The sequence below is a fragment of the Vulpes vulpes genome, chromosome 15 (assembly GCF_048418805.1).
Source record: "Vulpes vulpes isolate BD-2025 chromosome 15, VulVul3, whole genome shotgun sequence".
In the NCBI taxonomy this organism is placed as follows: domain Eukaryota; kingdom Metazoa; phylum Chordata; class Mammalia; order Carnivora; family Canidae; genus Vulpes; species Vulpes vulpes.
In genome coordinates, this window is record NC_132794.1 from 11,239,540 (window position 1) to 11,261,797 (window position 22,258).

General features: G+C 38.8%; 1 protein-coding gene across 6 annotated transcripts in view; it reads right to left on the reverse strand.

Annotated features, from left to right (window-relative positions):
• Nucleotides 1-22,258, reverse strand: part of SON (SON DNA and RNA binding protein) — a 32,722-nt gene that overhangs the window by 5,643 nt on the left and 4,821 nt on the right. For 4 of the 6 annotated variants that reach the window (XR_011997668.1, XR_011997667.1, XM_072740768.1 and 1 more), the window contains exons 3-8: nt 15,316-21,243; nt 13,560-13,720; nt 11,487-11,633; nt 11,129-11,317; nt 4,040-4,150; nt 2,796-2,912 (exon numbers count right to left, since the gene is read on the reverse strand). Coding sequence is in view for 4 of the 6 variants with exons in the window: in XM_072740768.1 (XP_072596869.1) it covers nt 2,796-2,912; nt 4,040-4,150; nt 11,129-11,317; nt 11,487-11,633; nt 13,560-13,720; nt 15,316-21,243 (6,653 nt within the window). In the remaining 2 variants the exon portion in view is untranslated. Of the gene's footprint in view, nt 1-2,795; nt 2,913-4,039; nt 4,151-10,221; nt 11,022-11,128; nt 11,318-11,486; nt 11,634-11,803; nt 13,331-13,559; nt 13,721-15,315; nt 21,244-22,258 lie in introns of those variants that run through there. The other 2 variants (XM_072740770.1, XM_072740771.1) reach the window with 2 other exon arrangements.

The following is a 22,258-nucleotide window of genomic DNA, read 5'->3' on the forward strand; positions in this document are numbered from 1 at the left end:
TGGTGCAGGCCATGCAGTGTTGATGTATAAAGAGAAAAGTTAGCTGATGCTTGGGTATCAACTGCCTTGTTGCTACACACCTAGAATGACTTTTACTTACTTCCAGGTTCATCCGCCCCTCTTTTCCAGGCAACACTCCTAAAAAAAAGGGCAACTGTGCAAAGTATAATGCAAATCCCCAAATAACCCAGGCTTCCAACTCGGTTTCCAATCTCTACTATGTTCATGTTTCTTTACCCCAGTGTGTATACAGTTCACCAAAAAGCTGCTTAATCTAATGAACCTATAATAATAAACAATACCCTTCGGGTCATGTCCAAATCATTTAATTCCAGAAAATAAAGGTTCTTTTAAATCAATTATCACTTAAAAATGTTTTACTGACAAATAATAATAATGGAAAAATTCTCACTCCTTTTCATCTAAGAATATACTGCAACAGACTAAAAGAGAATATGGAGAATGCTGGCATTCCATGTGGTTTTTAACGTAGAAGAGTGTAGCGAGGCAAGAAAAGCTGTATGATCACTGAAAGTTTTCTGAACACAACACTTTGTGATATTTGACAGTGAAGATAAATGTTAATTTTTCAGTTATCTAAAGACCTTCCACATTATAAATAAAATGTTCCTTCCTTCCTTGACATCAGTAGCAAATGTTCTTCTATAAACATTTAACTGGGAGTTTTCCTGAAAACATAGCTTTCTTACTAGTATTTAAAAATGTCTCTGATGAATATATCTCATAATTTATCAAAATGGGTTACATTTACATTTAACATGATGTGAATTATTTAAAACTTGTCAACTGCCTACAAGACCGGAAAGCAAAAAAAATTTAAGGGACAGTTTGCAAGGAACCAATTTAATCAGTAGATTCATTTCTGCAAGTTACGTTACCATGATTTTTAGAACTGTATTAGCATTATGTGGATAGGCAGCACTTCATCATACAAATGAAGTTCAAAATTTTGCAATGGAATCGCATTCAGAAGCTTCTACCTAGTACTGTACAAAACTACTTAATTTTTATGTGCCTAAACACTCACATAAACTTAAAGTCTAATTTCCTGAATGAAATACTGAGCACTCAGCTTCAAGATTAAATAATATTAAAGAATTAAAACTACTCAAATAAGTGTGTACTTATAATTAGTCCCAATGAGATGAAAACCATTTTCAAATACTATACAAACCACTATATTTTAAATACTGTAATATAGTTAAGTCCAAAATGAACTCAAAATCAAAAGTATTTTGCTAGATTTTCATCTTTTTCCAACACCAATCCTAGTAAATTACATAAAAGTTAATTTTTCATGAATCTGACCATATACTCACTATACACCTATTAGTACATCTCTTCCCCCCCACCCAAGTGGCAGGCAAACTAAGGATATATCATGTTTTATATTAATTTGTTAATAAGAGGGCCATCAGAGATAATGCTATCAAAACAAATGTTATGAGATTAAAAGATCTGAAGCAACCAAAATCTCATTTTGCTGAAATTCAGTTCATTCCCTGGCAATCATAACCATTTTTCATAGGTGCCCATCACGCTATTAATTACCACCCTGTGAAGCAGTAATAAGGACTTGTCTTCTCATGACACTTGGGGACTGAAATTCCAAGTAATTACTTGCCCATGATCACAAAAGCAGTCAGGAGTACAGCGGGATAAAGAAACCTTCCCAATCCTTTAGACCACGCAGCCTCCTAGTTTCAGCACTGCCATGCTGCCAGTACTCCTGAAACAAATTTCCCATCACCCATCCAACCAAACCAGAAGGCATTTCTTTAGAAAGCCTTGCTTAACCACCTAGGACTCCCCCGACAATGAGGCAGCCGTAGGTGGAGTTCACAGGTCTCATTGCAGGAATGTGAAACCAGGAGCACCTACATCTTCACAGCACGAGGCGTCCATCCTCTCCTTTCAATTTAGGACTTACTATATCCTGGTTGTTTGGTTTTTTTCCATGACATCAGTGGTTCTCAAATTGAGCCTGTGGATCACCAGAGGCCACCAGGGCCTAAATGGTGGTCCACAGATTGTATCCTCCAGCCCCACCCCGCCCCCTTCACCACCCCTTCGGCACTGCCCACCTCCCCACACACTCCAGCCCTCCTCCCCAGCCTTCCAGTCCCATGGCAAGATCACCACATGCAGTGCTAATACTGGGGCCTCCCAACCAACTTGCTGTAACCGGCAACTGACAACCACAGGGATCAGGGGCTGGAGATCACCGGAGGGGTGAGGAGTAAGGGCCAAGAGAGCTTACAAGAGGGCACAGGCACTAAGGAAGGGGAAAGAAGGACAGAGGAATAGAGAAATGGAAAACTGGGATGGTAAGAGGGCCCTTTGGGCAGTGATCCACCAAATATAAACCTGTAATAAAGTATCCCATGATGAGAAAAAATTTGAGAACCACTGCTTTGAAATCATTAGATTAGTAGTCCAACAGGAACTGTGGAACATTCTGAACAGCACCTGAGATACACTTGTTAGCATTCAAAAGTTTTAAAAAACCACCCCCCAAAAAACCAGCAGTTGCAATATAGAAATAACTTGAGGATAGAAACTAAACGGGCTCTTAAGCCATATTTATACATTTGCCATTGTCTCACAAATCAGGTCCATCTTCAGTGTCCATCCTAGAGTATGCACACATAGAAAATTTACTCGTGAACTTTCAGTTAAAGTCACTGGCCTCTTCGTGCATTTTTAATAAAACATTTTCTAAAAAAATCATAATTTTGTACTTGGACACTTTCATATGTGCGTATGTCGTGTACCTTTTTAATCCAGGCTTGGGCACCAGTATTAGCCAATTGTTCTTGTGTCAGAACCTGTACTCCTGTACTTCCAGTGAACTGGCCAGGAATAGAGTTTAGCTGAGCCCAGGCATCAATCTGAAGAAAAAAACATGCCTCAATTAACTAAGCAAAATTACTTATCTACTCAAAACGCCTCTGGTTTATTTCACTACGTTATTTAGTTCTTCAAAAGGCTAAGACTTAAAACTTCAACTTTTAAAATAGCATGCTGAATTTAAACATATTTAAAATTGTTTTCTTAAACACTTCAAAGAAGCACTTTGCTAACATTCAGTTCAGTCCCAATAATAACAAAATTTAAGATGTAACTCTAACTACTAAAAAAGTATAACTATATAATACTCATTCCTCAAAATATCACATTGATACATGAATACAGAAAACAGTTCATATAGCCAAGGATCCCCACCCTTTGCTTATGTACATCATATAAATGTCACAATCACCTGAGTTTTTAATAACCTTTTTTGTGGTATTAGAAATCCAGGATAAATCAAGAGATATGCTTAAGGAGTAATGAGTTATACAGGAAATTGTTCAAACACATAAAACAGCTTTCACACTACGTTAATCACCAACATTTATTGTGATGGTTAAAGATCAGTTGTCAGTCCTTCAAAGTAGATTTACTCAACACTGGCATGGTCAGATCTGTATTTCCTTATCTGTCTGAATGTATATTTACTGTTTCTATACAGATCTACCACAGGAATGTAGAAGACAAATGGAAAGCTGTCCACTGTTAAAAGTATAGACTCTGGATTCAAGACTGCCTAATCACTTTTTTAAAATTTTAATTCCAGGGTAGCAGTAGTTAACGTACGGTGTTTTGTTTCAGGTTGACTAACCTTTTCTTAGTCCATTTCCTCAGCTGGAAAGTGGGAAATAGGAGTACCTACATTTCACAGGGCTATTATGGGCATGTAGCTACTTTTATATACCAGATTACAAACTCTATATAAGGGCAGAGAATTTTTTTATTTACCCTCCCAAACTGTTCCTGCCACACAGTACACAATAAATACTTACTAAATAAATGATCATGCCCCAAGTCACTTTCATTTAAAATAAGCTAGCTAATTACAATAAATTACAATTTCCTTGGATTTTAAGGACCTACGTTTCAACAGCATGCCACAGACTTTGCTTATGTCAGAACTAATTATTTAAATTCTCATTTATACATTAAAATTGCTACATACCCGTTCCTGAGCTCGATTTAACATGCTCATGGCTTCAAGGTCAAATGCATTCTCACTGAGTCTTTTCTGAGCAAGTGCCCGCTCACTCATTGCTGTTGAGATGTCCACAGGCTAAGAAAGAAAACATAGATAATTATCTCAAATTACGATAGACCCCTAAATTCTAAAAGTGCTTGCATCTTTAGTTGCTACATATCAAAAATAAACTAATAGCCTTACAAATTAATAATCTTGTAAAGTACAGAAAAGATGCCAAAAAGTAAAGGAACCTTGGGAAAGTAGACAAGGATTTAAGACAAGTTACAAAGTATCAGAGGCAGCAGTTAAGTGATTTCATATTTTCTACTGTATCATATTACGATCATGGAAAGTTGAAGAACTTAAAACTCTCTAGCCTTCACTAACAAGTCATTTATAAAAAAATGAGAATTTTTTGAACAATTTTTCAACTTAATTTATATGCATTAGCAGTTTTCAATTTATCCTATTTATTAATAAGCATGATGTGAGAAGCAATAAGCAAGGTTCTTGAATAAGCAAGCAGAAAAACACTATCATATCATGTCTGTGGTCTCTCCACTCATCCGCACATCCTTCCACCTTCTTGCAGTTGCTCAGGGACAGTTGTCTTAAGAGAACTCCACTTCTTCAAAAACTGTATTTCACTATATAAATAAATGAATCCTTTGTTTTCAGTTTATATACATTAATGACCCAAATTAAAATACTTCCGTGGGGGTACATAACAATCAATATGAACCAAAACACCTAAAATGAGGTATGTCTGAATTGACATATCCTCCTTTTCAAAGCTCATGCCCTACCTGTAAAAACTTTATGCTAAGCAAAGAGGAGTTTATAGTTTAACTTTTTTAAATGTTTCATAATGGTAATCTTTAGAACAAATTCCCAATTTGTCAGATTTGTGGCTCAACCATAAAAGGAAAACCAAGTATATGATGTTCTTTGTTCTAATATTAAGAGCTCATGTTGACTTCTATCAACTCACCAATTCTTAATACTTTTCTTCTAACACAACTTAACCCATTAGTATTACCCAGTGATTGCACCCAAGAAAATTCATTTTTGGAAAATGTTTGACATGGGAAGGTTTTCCTATATTCATTTATAAAGAATAATTAGTGAGCACTATATGGATATGACAAACAGTCAGTGAGGTAAATTAACGGCTAAGGATTTTTCTTAAAAAGCTAAAAGTAAAGGCCACCTGCAATTTAACGGTGTACTGCATATGAAATTTTTCTAAAATAAAGACCTGTATAGTAGAGAAGGGAATGTAACCATGAGAGAATTCTATCTCATGCATAAGAATTCCTAATCTTCCTTTTCCTACCTTCAGAACCCCTTATTCTGACATCATTCTTAGTTATCCTGCTAAATTGTCTCCGAATTCCTCTAGCAACAAAATTTTTCTTCTATGTAGACTCTTTTGTATTACCTTTTTAAAACGAAAGCAAAACAAATCTGAACTCATTCTGTCATCATTGTTGGACTGTTTATAGATCTCAGGATTAAAGATCTTAATCTCTTCATCAATACACTGAATTATCCGTGCTAATTAGAATACAGGACCTATAAAAAATAATCTAAGCAAAGTCACAATTAAATACTAAAAAATTTTGTGCCTTCACTTTTCACTTCTATTATAATTCTGATCAACTGCTGACATTTTAAATGGCAACCCAGATATTTTGGCCAAAATTTATTCCTTTGGCGTTAGATGTTTCCTAAAACTGTTAAGTAGGATTATCAATGTAACTTGGAGGCCCACTGAATACATCTCAAAGACTGTTCATTAACCTTGCCCAAATTACTTTGGGTAGCAGTCTATAAATCTTTCAGGATGGCTAGATGGAAATGGGTTTTTATTCCAAAAAGTTTAAGTTTAGAGGAGATAATTTGGAAAATCTATCTCCACCATCCCAAGCCTTGATTCCCAATCTCCAACTATGAATTTAGCCATGAAAATGTAGTAAAGATGGCTCTGAAAGCTCCCAATGTCTCTAAAATGAAATTCTTCAAACTGGAAAGCAAATAAATATATCTATCTTTGAATCCCTCTTTCGGAAAACACATCTTCAATACTTTTTTCTTTTAAAGTCTTCACTGAGTAAGCGGATAACCTAAAATGTCTCATTTATCCCAAGAAGAAACTTCATTCAAATCTCAGTAATACTTAAATTCACCTGTCTGAAAGAAATTTTAATATAGCAACCTTGATATTTAATATAAATTTACTTTATATAAAATTACAACTATTTTTTTCCCAAAGTAATAAAAATTCATTTACTCAAAAGGCTTATTAGCAAAGTAAGCTCCAAGTTCATGTCAAAACCTTATTACCAGATGGTAATCTATTAATTTTATATTCGTATTTTTAAATGTGAAGAAATAAAATGAACCCAGGATTATCTTAACCTCTTAAGGATCCTGAAGAGTTTGAATCAAAAAGCAGGTTTCCAGGTTTTCAAGGCATTCCAGATATGTGATAATGAACAAAAAGCCAAATATAATCTCCAAAGCATTAATACTCAAGAACTAAACCAAATGTTACATGTCAGTATTAAAACTCTCATAAAATATTAGAGCTACTCTTCAGAATACTGGCCAACATTATTCTCTACAGTTATAGTAATGAGCACCTGAAATGTGTCTAGTCCAATTAAGAAACTGATTTCTCAATGAGTAGTGACTACTACTACATCAGACTGTATGATGTGTGTATGTATATATGAATAGTATATATTGGATTATACTATATAGTAGAACTTTAGAGCCTTAACTATCTTTAAATGTTGCACAGAAATAGGAATATGTGAAAGTTACCAAAATGATGCTAAAAAGCCCTTCTAAAAACAAGGTGAAAAAAAAAAAGCTTAAATTTCATAGACTACTATCTAGTTGTCATCAACAAGCCTTATTTGTTTCCAAATAGATTTCCAAAACTATAGATTTTCTAAAGTCTAATTATGATACTACAGTAATATTCTAGGTATTATAATGGGGGAATGCCTAATTTCCTTTACACTAAGACTCATGCTAAGTGAAATCTATATAAGAGAGTATCCTGAATTATAATTCCAGTTCTAATAAAAACCTGTCCAAGTCATTTTATCTCTCTACTACAGCAACACAGCAAATCACTTCTCCCATAATCCAAGAAAGTGTCAGGAATAATGAAATCCACAATTAACATAAATTTCATAGTCTAAGCATAAATTGTGTACTTTCTGTATCGTCCTCATTTAAAAAATCCTAAGTAAAAAAAAAAATATCCTAATTTACTTCCCTCTTTTGTCAACCAAACTGTTCATACAAGTATTTTAGGTTATTTCTTAGAAAGAAAAAAGGGGAGGGGCTATAAAAGGGCTAAAAAAATATTAGAAGGGGGGCAGGCAGATAAAGAAAATAAAACCTATAATATGAAAATTATTTTCTACAAATATAATTGCAGGTATCTTAAAAGATGGTAAAAAGGAAACTTTTAATTGTAAAAACACAGAACTAAGAAAATGCATAGGACCTGTATGTAAAATAGAATTTTAAAATATTTAGCAAAAATTAACAAATTACAAAGAGGTTCATATAGAAAAGAAGATAACAACTACAAAAACAAAAGCCATACACAATACAGAATATCTCAGTGTCATGTGTTTTTAAACCATAAATTATGAATCTTTTTATTACATCATATAGAATTCTCTAGTATAAACTCTTACATATTTAAACAAACTACAATAAGAAAACAAATAGATAATCTAATAAATGGTTCAAAGAAATTCAGTGTTAATCACTGAGGAGAATCTAAGGAAAGGAGGAGGAATAACAAGGCTGTACTTAACTATTCTAGCACTGCCAGGGCCTAGTGTTTAATTTTCAATTAAAATTTACATCTTACCCCAAGAACTGAGCTTTCCTAAACTATAAATTTAGAACTTCTACACTTAAGAGAACTGTAGCTCCACTGGGATGTGGAAATAGTTTTCAGTAAACCAGGCACATTGCCTACCTCTGGACATCTAAATATTTATGATTAATAGTAAACCCCAGGAAATTTTATGTCAAAGACTACATTTAAATCTTCTACCCAATAAGCCTCTAACTTTATTACCAAGAATTAATGCTCCCGAGGACTATTTTTTAAATATTAGTTTTCCAACATTTTTGATTTCACTGTTTATGAATCAAATTCACACAAATATGGTCAAAGTTCTGCAGTCACTCCTTACTGAGGATGATGTTGGCTGGCTTCTGGATAGGAAGACGATGCTATGGCAGTAAGGAACAGTCTGATGAGCTGATATTCCATAAGATACGAATTTATGTTGATCCATCCACATCTATCCACTCACGCTTATGTCAAAGAGCACTCATGTGCAAGACAATTGGTGGAGTTAAGGATTACAGCAAAGCTGAGATCAAATCTGTGATCTTTGCTTAAATGTTTTAAGCTCAAAACTAAAAAAACCACAAACTCCATTTGTATTTATTAAAATGAAAAAGACTGAGAAGTTTTTTTAAAAAAATACTATTGAGTTAAAACAGTGACCATTTGAAAGAACTTTCCTTTTACTCTCTCAAACCCTTTATTTCAACCCCTAACAGGGAATCAAAAGGGTCAATGCTTCCATAAAATGTCACCAACAGTATTCCACAAACATTGGTATATATATATCATAATCTTACAAATATATTTGCAAGATACAGCTAAATAACTAGAACTAAACATTTTATATTGTGACTACCTCCCCCAAGTGTTTACTACTAGTGTTAGGTAAAAGTACAAGAGACCTAATATCAAAACAAAACCCTCTTCTAAAATTTAGAACCCTCTCCTAAAATTTTGGGATTGTTTTTGCTTAAAATTAAAGTTAACCTACTTATTTTTTTAGTCTGATCTCCCAAGAAACTAGTTAAAAAGAGTTCTGGTATCAAATAGTTGTATATATCCTCTCACAGGAGAAAAAGCTTCTTTTCTTTAGCCCTCTGAACTTTTTCTCCTGCTTTCATGAAACGCTGCTTAATACAAAATTTGAATACCCAATTTTTCCCCCTGGGATTTCTTTGGAAATAATTTCCAACTTTTAATTAAAAAATGACAACCACTTCTGATGACAGACAAGGATAAGGCACCACACTCTTAGTGTTAAGAATGAAAATGGCAGAGTACTGAACTTCAAATATATAAATACATATATAAAAACTCTCAATCAAGAAAGTACTTTCACCATGTTCAAATAAGGTTAAAATAGTTATGATCACTTATTTTCTCAGGATAATCCCTTGGAATTTTTCAGTATTTATAGGAAGATACTCAGCTGAAAATTTTTTCTCACATAAATAACCTCCACATATTTTTTTCCAACTCTGTTAAATGTTTTATCTACAAATTACTAAAGGCATTATGTATCAGAATTTTTTAAGTCTGTTTGGCCCTCTTATCCTGATTTATATTCAGCTAGTACAAGATTTAAGTTAATTGCAAATGTCAGTTAACTTTTCCCTCTTGAGATGTGCAGGTAGCCTGATTTGGGGATTAGCAACTGAACTACTCAACTGGTTATACTAAAATATTGTCCAAACCAACTGTCCCTCACTGGTGATACTCTTTCCTCACTGGTGACAGTATAACTTGCTTCAATTGCTGAATCCCACGTAAATATAAACCATCACTGGTGACTGTAAGATGCACTGGCTAATTATCATGTCCAGCTTCATGGTACAGAACTTGCTCTCTTAAAATGCCGGTCAAAAAAAAAAAAAAGTGAAAATGTCACCTGTGAATAGCTCAGGGGAAAAAAAATACTATCAAAAGATTTCTGATTTGGGTTCTGTTCACTTTCTGATTTTATAAACAACAGGATTTATTTGTAATATTGGAAGTGTTTAGTGGAAGATAATATGGCCAATGAAGGGAACCTGAGGTGGAGAGAACTGGTCTCTCTGACCTACATATCCCAGAATTGCAAGAAAAGGAAGTGGGGAAGAAGTCCCACATTGTAAGGGCATCAGATTATCTAGTCCAGTCCTTGGACAAACGTCTGGGCTTTGGAACCAAGGGCAAGAGGTGATAACTAGTCTATAGTATCATTCAAAACTCCCACCCCCCCTAGTAAGTCTCCACCCTCCCAGATCCCCCAAGCGTGATTTTGCACAACAAGTTAAATAAAAGTAAACTGTTTATTAAAAGATACAGCAAAGGTACAGATACAGAGATACATACAAAGATACAGATATATATATATATATTTACATATATATACAGTCTTGCTGTTTTCATGTGCACTATACTTAGCAGCACATTAATCAGGCAGCATTTTAATGGGGTTGTTTTGACACTTGGCGTTATTACTGCGTCATTTTGACAAGATACAACTATAGCCTCATGGAAATTTCAAGTTGTAAATTCCACTTCTCCAACTTTTAATAGTAGCAAAGAGGGGAAGGAGAAGGGAAATGGAGTACCAAGGCTGAGCATTAGGTTAAACACAAGAATTCCAAAGGGCCACGGTAGCACAGGGAAGGGAAAATGATTAAAATTAAAGACTATCTGACAAACAACCCAAAGAAACCAATGTTTAAGGGCAATGGGCTATGTATCCAAGATGCTCACACATCAGCCTACAATGACCTTTTCCAATCCAGTTCTTGTGTTGAACCTGAGGATCTGCCTCTCTCTGCTTGATCCCTCCACCCAATAAATTTGCTACCACCAAAATCTAGAGCTATAGAGCCTTGAAGCAAAACGGGAAGCTAAATAGTTGTACCTTGGGCTACCTTCCCATAAGTGCAAGGAGGGCCCAATGTTGGGTAAGGATGTGATAACACTGTTCTCTGCAATTCGATGCTTTTCACTTTGTGGCTTGGTTCCACAAAGTGAATTGCATCGAGTTACTGTCAAATGAGAAGCTGCGGGTTGTTTCATCTGTCGTCTAACCCGGCCCTGCCGTTTAACCCGGCCCTAAGAAGAGTGAAACAGAATCCAAATCAGATATAAAGTAACAATAAAATGGGAGATTCAGGTATTAAAAAACAAAAAACACAAAACACAATATTCCTCTTACTTACCTCAGAGGGCAAATTGCTGCTGAAAACATTATCATCATCTTTGTTTTCTTCACCATTTTTCTCTACAGGAACCCACTCTCCATAAACACTATCTGCTTCTTTTTTTCGATGTTGAGATCCAGATGACACAGGAAATTCTTTTGTTAATGTTACCTGGCTTTTTGGTGGAGTTGGCTTTGCTGCAGCAATCTAAGAAATAATGTATTTCCTTAATTAAAACTTGACTTTCAACATGATCTGAAAATAGCGTTGTTATTTTTCACAATATTTAATCCAAAAATTAAGACATTAAATTCCATTGGGTTTCATTTAAATAGTCTCTGTGCTGTTTCATCAAACCATAAACACTAATACTCACATTCAGATTGAAAAAAATGGGTTTGGGTTCACTGAGTTTAAAGGGATGATGATAAAAAGGAGGTTCTTCTTCCTCTTCATCCGAAACATGAGGCTTATTCACTATTACATCATCATCTTCTTTACTCTGTGCGATCTGTTTGCATTTCTTAAAAAATAAAAACAAAAGATAAATCTTACACTTTATATGGAATAACATGTAATTAAAAAAAAAACAAAACCACATAAAATTAACTTTCAGAAATAAAACAAGATTAACAATTGGTTGTAAATAAGTAACTTAGCTTATAAGCTATTATTTAAACACACTCTAGCTGGTCAGTCAGTCAACAACATTTATTGAGCACCTACTATGTGCAGAGCACTGTACTGGGCACTGTCCAGGGAATACAAAAAAAAAAAAAAAAAAAAAAAGTAGAAGACATGGTCCCTGCTCCAAGGAGCTTACAATCTAGTTCAAGAAACAGAATTACATACACATGAAATAATTGAGGAACGCTTTTACAGAGCAACACAATTAACAAGTGCAAACTGATATAATACAAACTGAGTACATAAGTGCTGAAAGAACAAAAGCTCAAGAGAAAACAGAATCAGGCAGAATTTGATAATCAAGGGCTATTCCTTGAAGAGTTCTAAACCAGATTTTCATAGTTAAGAATAAGGATTGGCAGGAAAAGAAAAAGAGTCATCCTAGTTAGGTGGTGGTAAAAAGGTGAAAAACTTATTGGAAGAACAAGAGGGCTGAAAATGAGGCTTAAAAACATATAGGGGAAACATTAAGTGTTCACAAGATTTTAGATAAGGAGCTTAGATTTGATAAGCAAGTAATAGAAGCCTTCACTAAGTCCTTAAATTAAAAAAAGTTGTAATTCATATTGCAACAAATCTAAGTGAGAAAACAGATTAAGAAACTATATGAACCCCCAAATGCATGGCAAATAAAAAATCTGAAACCTCTGGGTTAGATGGTAATGTGTCTCTCCATAAATGTTTTGTAGGTTGAGTGTCTCAAGGAACAAAACTCAAGAATGAAAAATAAGGCATGATGGAGAGGGTGTTAACTGATGAGGTCTGACACATAAAGCAAAGTCCATTCCTTCCCAAGAAGCTAAGGAATAGACTCCATTACCTGGCTTTATAAAAAGGTCAGAGTAAATTTGGGTGGACTTATCTATACAAGCGGTAGAATTTGTCATACCCATCATCAATTGGAAATGTTACAATAGGATAAAAAGCTTCAATTGGCCAAAAAACAGTATATACCAAGCTTGTAATCAAGGGGAACAGAATATATTGACAGTGGCAGGCTGGCATAAGGCTAGCCAATAACAAGTTTCAATATATGAAACAGTGTGATATTTCTGGATCCTAGCAGCAATATTTCAGCGTCCTCCCAAAAAAAAATAATAATAATAAAAATAATAATATTAACAAAACAAAGCAAAAAAAAAAAAAGCCTCAATTGAAAAGATCAAATTCTTAAAAACAAAAATAAGTGTGTTTAAAATGTTACTGCCAAAACCCGAACCGCAGGAAGAACTGATAATGGCCGGCCATTATCACCAATGGCTGGTACCAAACAGCCAAAACCCGAAATGTTGATGCGTAAGAAGTTCCTTTCAGGCAATGGCCAGCTATTCTCATTAATTTCCAAGCTCCGGTGGCAAAAGATCATTTCTGAAGATTGTCTGTGTCTTTGCGTATATGCAGTACACTCGTGGCGATCAGTGAACACGTCGTGAATGGAAACGAAACTGTAGGCGAGCTTCTGCGTGTTGCTCACTCAACACCTCCTCCATTCAAACGAACCGTCCCACTCCTCAGTCAGTTTGGCTTCTAAAACTGGAAAGCAAAAGTAATGGGAAGTAACTTTTAGCTAGCGGAGCTTAGCCATCCCGGATAATGGCCTGCTAAACAGAGCTTCTGCCGCTGCCACATCTGTATTTCGGGTTTTGGCCACTCGGTGCCAGCCATTATCAGTTCAGCCCACAATTCGGGTTTTGGCACGCTCCAGAGTCAACATCACTGAAATAATCCATTTAAGAATGTAAACAAATTCTGTCTAGCTTACCTCAGTTAGTTCTTCTATAGTAGCTCCTCCTGATTTTTTAGCAACTTTCTCTTCTATTGTGGGTGGAGGTGCAGGCTTTAGGTTTGGCGGTAAAGGAACACCAGCCTTAGCACACATGGCAGCTGCATTAGCTTTGGCTATTTCAAGTAATTGAGCCTTATCTGGAAGAGGAAAAATATAAGCAGATTTCCTACAGGCTAAACACATTCTGTATTATCCAAAAAGCTTATATGGTTAACAAAATTAAAGGCAGCAATATTCTGTCCTAATGTAACTGTGATCAAATCACTCCTGATCAGTTTTCACACAAATGACCCCTATGAAATCAACACTCAGCTTCCCTTTTAAATACTATACAAAATTAGCTAAATTATGTAACAACCACCCTAACACACACACACACACACTCTCCTGGCAGAGCCCTCTTTATTTTCCAAAATTATGATGCCTTCAGAATTACTTTCCTTCTAATCTCTGACATTTTAAATCACTCTTTAAGCCCAAGTTCAAGTACCACCTCTTCTTCTAATAAGCCTTAAGTTAGAACGTAACACTTCTCTTCCAATGTGCTCCAAAGCACCTTACCTATACCAGAACTTACAGTAATCATCACATTCTACTTTATTTTGCAGGTTACGATTTGGTAAAAGAGAAAAACACATATTTTATCCAGGACTCCTCTACCAACTTGCAACCACTTCAAATATGTAATTCTATGAATTAAAAAAGAACTCAACTTTTGTTAAACTGAATGCATTTTCCCTTACTGTTCTGTTAGGGTCTTCTTCTTTAGATAACCCTGACCTAGAAATGTACAATCTTCTAAGATAATGATAGATTATCCATTACTACTGCAGATAGTCATGCACTATCCATCAGGTTTTAATCATCCCTACGTATTTCTTAAATCAAAAGAAACTAGAACACTTTACTTTTAAAGGCAGATTATTAAAATACTAAAATCATATTAATAAATTTACCCATTATACTATATCTTCACAAAGATTTAACAGCCCTGTGCTGCCATTTTCAAACATGTAAGTATTTAAAAAGAGACACTAATTTGAGGCTTATTTGCAAGGACCTATGTTGGAATACATACAATAAAACAATCTGAGCACATACCAGTCTTGTCGTTAACTAGACTCGTACTTTCCATCTTTAGTTATGGAAGATAGTTGAAGCAAACTAAAACATTCAAGTATGAAAACACCTTGGTTCTAATACACTCCAAAAGGTCTTTTTAGCTTTAATTATAAATGTACTTATTCCTACATGTTTTCTAAACACAAGCTAATCTAATTACAGTTGACCCTGAACAACATGGGTTAAAGGCACTGACACCTCTGTGTAGTTGAAAACTGCATATAACCTTTGACTACCCAAAAACTTAACTACTGATATCATCTACTTTTGACTGGAAGCTTTACTGACAACATAAACAGCAGATTAACACATATTTTATATATGTATTACATGCTATGTGCTAAAAAAAAAAATTATTTATAAAAACATTAAGAAAATACATTTACAGTACTACCTTATCAAAAAAAAAAAAAAAATACCCACGTGTAAGTGGATATACCCAGTTCAAACCCATGTTGCCCAAGAGTCTACTATAAAGAAACTAAAAGACAAAAATACTTCTTCTAAAACAATAAACCCGAAAGATTCCAAAGATTCCATTGGACTCAAAGATCAGAAAAAAATTAAGTCATTCTCTATTACAATGCCATTAAATTTTTAAAGGACTTACTCAAATCTGTCAGACGTTTAGGTGATCTGCCTCTTTCAGAAGACCTGGATCGTTTACGACGGATGGGAGATCTGCTGAACCTTCTTCTCAAGGGTGTTCGTGATCTCCTTAATCTTACTGGTGAGATACTAAAGCTTCGTCTCCTTACCACAGACCTTGATCTTCTCCGGCGGCTCGGGGTGCGGCTTCGGCGGCTCGGGGTGCGGCTTCGGCGGCTTGGGGTGCGGCTCCGGCGGCTTGGGGTTCGGCTCCGGCGGCTTGGGGTGCGGCTTCGGCGGCTCGGGGTGCGGCTCCGGCGACTCGGGGAAATACTAAAGCTCCTCCTCCCCACAGATCTAGATCTTCTTCGGCGACTGGGAGTGTGACTCCGACTCCGACGACTTGGGGTGCGACTGCGAGCTCTAACTGTTTTCCGGTTATCCCTAGAACTTGATCTTTTTCTTTTTCTTTCCCTGGACTTCGACCTGTGCTTTGGAGATCTTTTACGCTTCTCTTTTGATACAGAGCGCCTTCCTCTGGACTTTGACCTTGATCTGCTGCTCCTCCTCCTGCGTCTTGAACGGGACCTTGAACGTGTTTGAGAACGATGAGACTTGGACTTAGATGATCTCTTCCTTGCCCTAGAACGAGATTCGCTGGTACGCTTGCGTGATTTATGTTCAGAAGACTTGGAACGCTTACTTCGAGATCTTAATGAAGAGTCTCTTTTCTTCTCTTTCTCACCTTTGTCCCGGTTCTTGTTTTTCTTACTTTTCTCATGTGTGTCCTTAACTTTTACAAAAATTTCATAATCATCTTTTTCCTCTGAGGAAGACTCTGAAGCTCTCTCTGGTATACTGATTACAACCGGACTGGCAGCAGATTTGTCACGTTCAACCTCACTTGCAAGTAAAGGTCCTTCAATACCAGCTCTAAGGCTTGTAAGACGTTCCATATCCTTAGGAAGTAATGGTCTCACTAAATCTGCTTCATTAATATCATCAATATTAGCAGAAAATCCTGAATCCGACAGTATCTCTTTAGTAGGGAGAGTTACTTCTTTATCTTCTCCACTACTTTCTTTAGGACTGAGAGCAACTGCCAATGTCTGGTCACACTCTTTTATAGGCAATGGTCCTTCTGCATCCTTACTCATAAAGTTATTTGATGGTAAATCAAGATGAATGTCCTTAGCAGGCAAAGGTCCCTCTATGTCAGCTTCACTACCACCACTAGGACTAGTGGAAATTATCATGTCATGTTCAGTATCTTGAGTAGTTAAGGATACTTCAACATCATATTTATTAACTGAACTGAGAGCAGATTCTGTGGCAAATTCAATACCCTTACTAGTTCCCATTGCATCAGGTTCAAGAGCAAGGGGACCAGCAGAAGATAGAGTTCCTCCATCAGCTTCACTAACACTAGAGCAGGTATCCAATACTGTGCATTGTTTAGTCTCACTGATGGACAAAATATTCCCTTCACCAATTTCATCAACAGCACCAGTGCTGGCAGCAGACACTGTATTTTGTTCCATCTCTTTAGCAACTAAGTGATTATTTACATTAAGTTCTATATTTGTACCATTTTCACTTTCATAAGGGTCATTCTTCAGGTGTCCTTCAGCATGTGGCTCTTCATCTGAATGCATGGGAATCTCCTGTATGCCAATCTCTGGAGCAAGATTTTGATCCCCAGGTAATATATTCACTCCTTTTATAACAGTCGGCTCCAGTATCATTGGTGTAGACTCTAAAACCATCTCATCTGGTATTACTTGGGTCTGTTCTGAGACAGTGACAGCAGGCTCTGAAATTATCACAGTGGATTCTTGGACAGAAACAGATGGTTCTGATACAACTGTATTAGGCTGAGGGACTGACACTACTGGTTCCAGTACAGGCACAGTAGGCTCCAGGGCAGAAACTGGCACAGGAATGGTAACATGCTCTGATTCAGCCAAGGCCAAGGTCTCTGGGACAGCTTCAACAGGTGGATCTGGAACAGCCACAGCTACTGGGTCAGAGACAGCCACAGCTATTGGATCTGGGATAGCCACAGCTGGGGTCTCCAAGACAGCCACAGTTGGGGGCTCTGGAACAGTCACAGTTGGTGGCTGTGGGACAGCCACAGCTGGTAGCTCTGAAACAGTCATGGCTGGCAGCTCTAGAGTGTTCTGTGATGGCTCCGGATTAGTTGCAGCTGGCTCCAGGAGAGAGAGAGATACCTCTGAGGCAACATGTCCTGAAGCTTTCATGGAATCAAAAGTTTCTGCTGTCTCAGACATAACTGAAGGCTCTGATGTTAATACAGTTGGTTCAGCTGACATTATGGGAGTTTCAGATACCATGTAAGTCACTGCTCTCTCTGGAACAATTTGATGTTCTTCTGCTACTACAGCAGACTCTACAGGTGTTGCTGTAACCGAAGACTCTGGCTCTAACGGTGGTTCTGGAACAGTCACAGCAGCCTCTGATGCTAACACTGAAGGATCTGATGCTGACACTGAATAATTAGCAGGCAATGCCGAAGGCTCTGACATCTCACTTTGACTCACAGAAGGTTCAGACAGCGACACAGACTCTTCAGGAGGTAATGCTGGCACCTCAGTAGGCCAAGTATTTTCAGCGGTTAATGCTGACTGCTCAGTAGGTAATGCTGGACCCTCTGGTGGTTCCTCAGGAGGCAATGGTGGTGTCATTGGTGGCTCCTCAGGTGGTAATGGTGGCATTGTTGGAGGCTCTTCAGGAGGCAAAGGTGGCACCATATATGCCTCCGTGTATGTATCAGTATAAGAATCGGTGTAAGAATCAGCTGCCATAGACATCATTGAACGATCAGCAGTGTAAGATGACATCATAGATCGGTCAGCTGCAGAGTACGATGACATCATAGACCGGTCAGCAGCAGAGTAGGACGACATCATAGACCGGTCGGCACCCATGGACATCATAGATCGGTCAGCCATTGGGGACATCATGGAGCGCTCGTAAGCTGACATCATAGAGCGTTCGTAAGCGGACATCATAGAACGCTCAGCCATAGGGGACATCATAGAGCGCTCATAGGCTGACATCATAGAGCGCTCATAAGCTGACATCATAGAGCGCTCAGCCATAGGGGACATCATAGACCGCTCATAGGACATCATGGAGCGTTCGTAAGATGACATCATGGAACGTTCTGCAGCATAGGACATCATCATAGAACGTCTAGATGCCAACATCAGGGGTCTTGGTGCTAACCTATATGGCCTGGGGGCTATTCTATAAGACCTGGGTGCTATCCTATAGGGTCTAGGTGACATCCTATAGGGATCAGGAGTTAGTCTGTAGGGATCATGGCCTAATCTATAGGGATCTTGCCCTAATCTGTAAGCATCATGACCTAATCTGTAAGGGTCATGACCTAACCTATAGGGATCCTGAGCTAACCTGTAAGGATCCTGAGCTAACCTGTAGGGATCGGGAGATTTTGAACCCAACATAGAAGAATCTTGGGTACTAGATGCTAACATCTGGGCATCCATGGTACCTGATGCCAACATCTGAGCATCCATGGTGCCGGAGGCTAACATTTGAGAGTCCATAGTGCCTGATGCTAACATCTGAGAATCCATAGAGCTAGTAGCTAACATCTGGGAGTCCATAGTGCTGGTTGCTAACATCTGGGAATCCATGGTGCTGGTTGCTAACATCTGGGAGTCCATGGAGCTGGTTGCTAACATCTGGGAGTCCATGGAACTGGTTGCTAACATCTGAGAGTCCATGGAACTGGTTGCTAACATCTGGGAGTCCATGGAGCTGGTTGCTAACATCTGAGAGTCCATGGAGCTGGTTGCTAACATCTGGGAGTCCATGGAGCTAGTTGCTAACATCTGGGAGTCCATGGAGCTAGTTGCTAACATCTGGGAGTCCATGGTGCTAGAGGCTAACATCTGGGAATCCATAGTGTTGGACGCTAGCATCTGGGAATCCATGGTGTTGGACGCTAGCATTTGGGAATCCATGGTGTTGGACGCTAACATATGGGTCTCCATGGTGTTAGAAGCTAACATATGGGATTCCTGGGCCATCAAGGGATCCACTCCTACTGTTACAGAAGTCTCCCCCACTAATGTAGTAGGCAGCTCCTGTGCTACCGTATTATAGGACTCCAGCGCTGTCGTCGAGGGCACCTCCAGGGACTGCGACACGGTCATCGTTGACAGCTCCGTTGTCACCACAGACTGAACAGAGATCTCCAGCGCCACAGTTGCCACAGGCTGCCCAGGCAACTCTGGTGCCCCAGGCTGCCCTGGCAACTCCAGCACCCCTGTTGCCAGAGGCTGCCCCAAAAGCTCCAGTGCTCCAGCTGCCCCAGACTGCCCCGAGAACTCCAGTGCCCCAGTTGCCATGAGCTGCCCAGGCAACTCCAGTGCCCCAGTTGCCACAGGCTGCCCTGACAACTCCAGTGCCCTAGTTGCCGAAGGCAGCCCTGGCAACTCTGGCACCCCAGTCACCGAAGGCTGCCCTGGCAACTCCAGCGCTGTCGTTGCCACTGGCTGTCCTGGCAACTCCAGCACCATTGCTGCCTCAGGCTGCCCCAGCAACCCTGTTGCCGTTGTCACCTCAGGCGGCCCAGGATGTTCCACCGTTGTCATCCCCACAGGCTGCTCCAACTCTGACGTCGTCACAGGTTGTTCGGTCAACTCCATTGCTACTGTTACCGCAGGCTGCCCTGGCAACTCTACTGCTGCTGTCACCGCAGGCAGCCCTGGCAACTCCTGTGCCATCACAGGTGGCTCTGGTACCTCCTGTGGTGGCTCCAACCCCACGGATGGTGCTGGAAGCCCTGGCAATTCCTGCGACAACTGTGGCACTGATGTCGCTGAGGGCCCCGGCAACTCAGGCACTGCTGTCGCAGGGGGCCCTAGCAACTCAGGCACTGGGGTAGAAAGGGGGCCTGGCAACTCTGGCAATGGGGTAGCAGAGGGCCCGGGTAACTCCAGCACTGGAGTCACAGGGGGCCCCTGCAACTCCGGCTTGGAGGTCGCAGGTGGCCCCGGCAACTCCATCACTGAGGCCACCGACGACTCCGGCAGCTCCAACGCCGTGGTCTTGGGCAGCTCCAGCAACTCCTGTGGTCTTGTCATGGATGAATCTGCAATCTCCGATGGTACTTCTATAGGCTGCTCTGGCAATGGGAGCCCTTCAGTTGCAGACGACTCTGGAAAATCCACTGTTGATGTGCTTGGCTCAGGATGTACCTCAGTAGGTATCTCAGGCGATACCACAAGGGTTTCCGATGACTCTAGCCCTTTTGCTACTGGAGGTTCTAATATGATCTGTGACTGCTCTGGAGGTATGGTCTCCAAAGATTTCAGCACAGGCTTCATCTGATACTCCATTGACATTGTTACAACTGGCTCAGGTGACTTTAGCACTACTGTTGTAGTAGGCACTGGTGCCGTTGTAAAAGAATCCAGAATCTTTGTCATGGATGGTTCCAGCGTGAGTGCCACAGACTGCTCTGACTGCACTGAAATTACTGATGTTGATGCAACTGACAGTTCTGCAGTTTTTGTAGCTGGCTTCAGAGTTTCTAAGGTGTGTGGCTCTGATACCTCCATGGACACCACAGGAGGCTCTAACACAACTGCAGGAGATTCACTGGTCTCAGAAAGGCCAAAAGCTCTTACAGGATGCTCCAGTGCCATCGCTGAAGGTTCAGAATCAAACTTCAAAAAGGAATCTGATTCTAAATCTATGTTCCCATCATGATGTGATTTCACCTTTGACTCAGATTCTTCTGGCTGTCTTTTATACTTTTTTTCCTTTTCTTTCTTCTTTTTCTTCTTTTTATTTTTGTGCTTTTTATGCTTCTTTGACTTTTTGGTGGGAATTTCATCAGTAGGATCTGTTTGTACAGACACACATCTACTTTTTCTGGAGGCCTCCTTCAGGTCTGAAATTAAAGAAAGTTAATTTTGTCAAACATTCCCCACAGTAAACTTAAACAAGATTTACATTCCATGTTAAAATACCACAGTATTATGCTTCTCATTAAATAAAGTTACCAACTAAACTTTTTACTATGAACCAATTACCTAAAGACTGAAACTTTCCCAATATTTCTTTCTACAACTAAAGTCTGAGTTAAGGGAAGCCTGGGTGGCTCAGCAGTTGAGCGTCTGCCTTTGGCTCAGGGCATGACCCTGGAGTCCTGGGATCAAGTCCCACATCAGGCTTCCTGCAGGGAGCCTGCTTCTCTCTCTACCTCTGTGTGTCTCTCATGAATAAATAAATAAAATCTTTAAAAAATAAAATCTGGGTTAAAAACAAATTCTCAGTTTATCACAAAAACTTGAGAGTCACACTAAAATGTGTTTACTATGGGACGCCTGAGTGGCTCAGTGGTTGAGCATCTGCCTTTGGCTCAGGGCCTGATCCCGGGATCCAGGATCGAGTCCCACATCAGGCTCCCTGTGAGGCGCTTGCTTCTCCCTCTGCCTATGTCTCTGCCTCTCTCACGAATAAAGTCCCTAAAAAAACAAAAAAAGTGTTTACCAAACTTATTTACAACTATTTTCTCCACCTTACAAATCATAGCAAGCTACTTTCAAACTACATGTAAGAAAACTTCATATTACCAACTGTTAAAATTCCTGTAAAAATGCACATGTTAAATAATATTTAGGACTATTTAATAACCCAAAGCAACACGCCACTGGCTCAGGAACAGACAGTCTGCTTTTGGATCCTGTATCAATTAACACTCACTAGGTGAATGGACTTGGCAAAATTATGACACTGTCTCCTAAAGTTACAGGACAAAGAGAGTTAAAACATACAAAGTATGTTGAACAATGCCTGACATATAATAAGCCTTCAAATACTAGTGATTGCATTTATATAGCATACAAAGAAAGGGCTGAACAACTAATATAAAGTACCAACACAAAACTTGAATTTTATCGCAC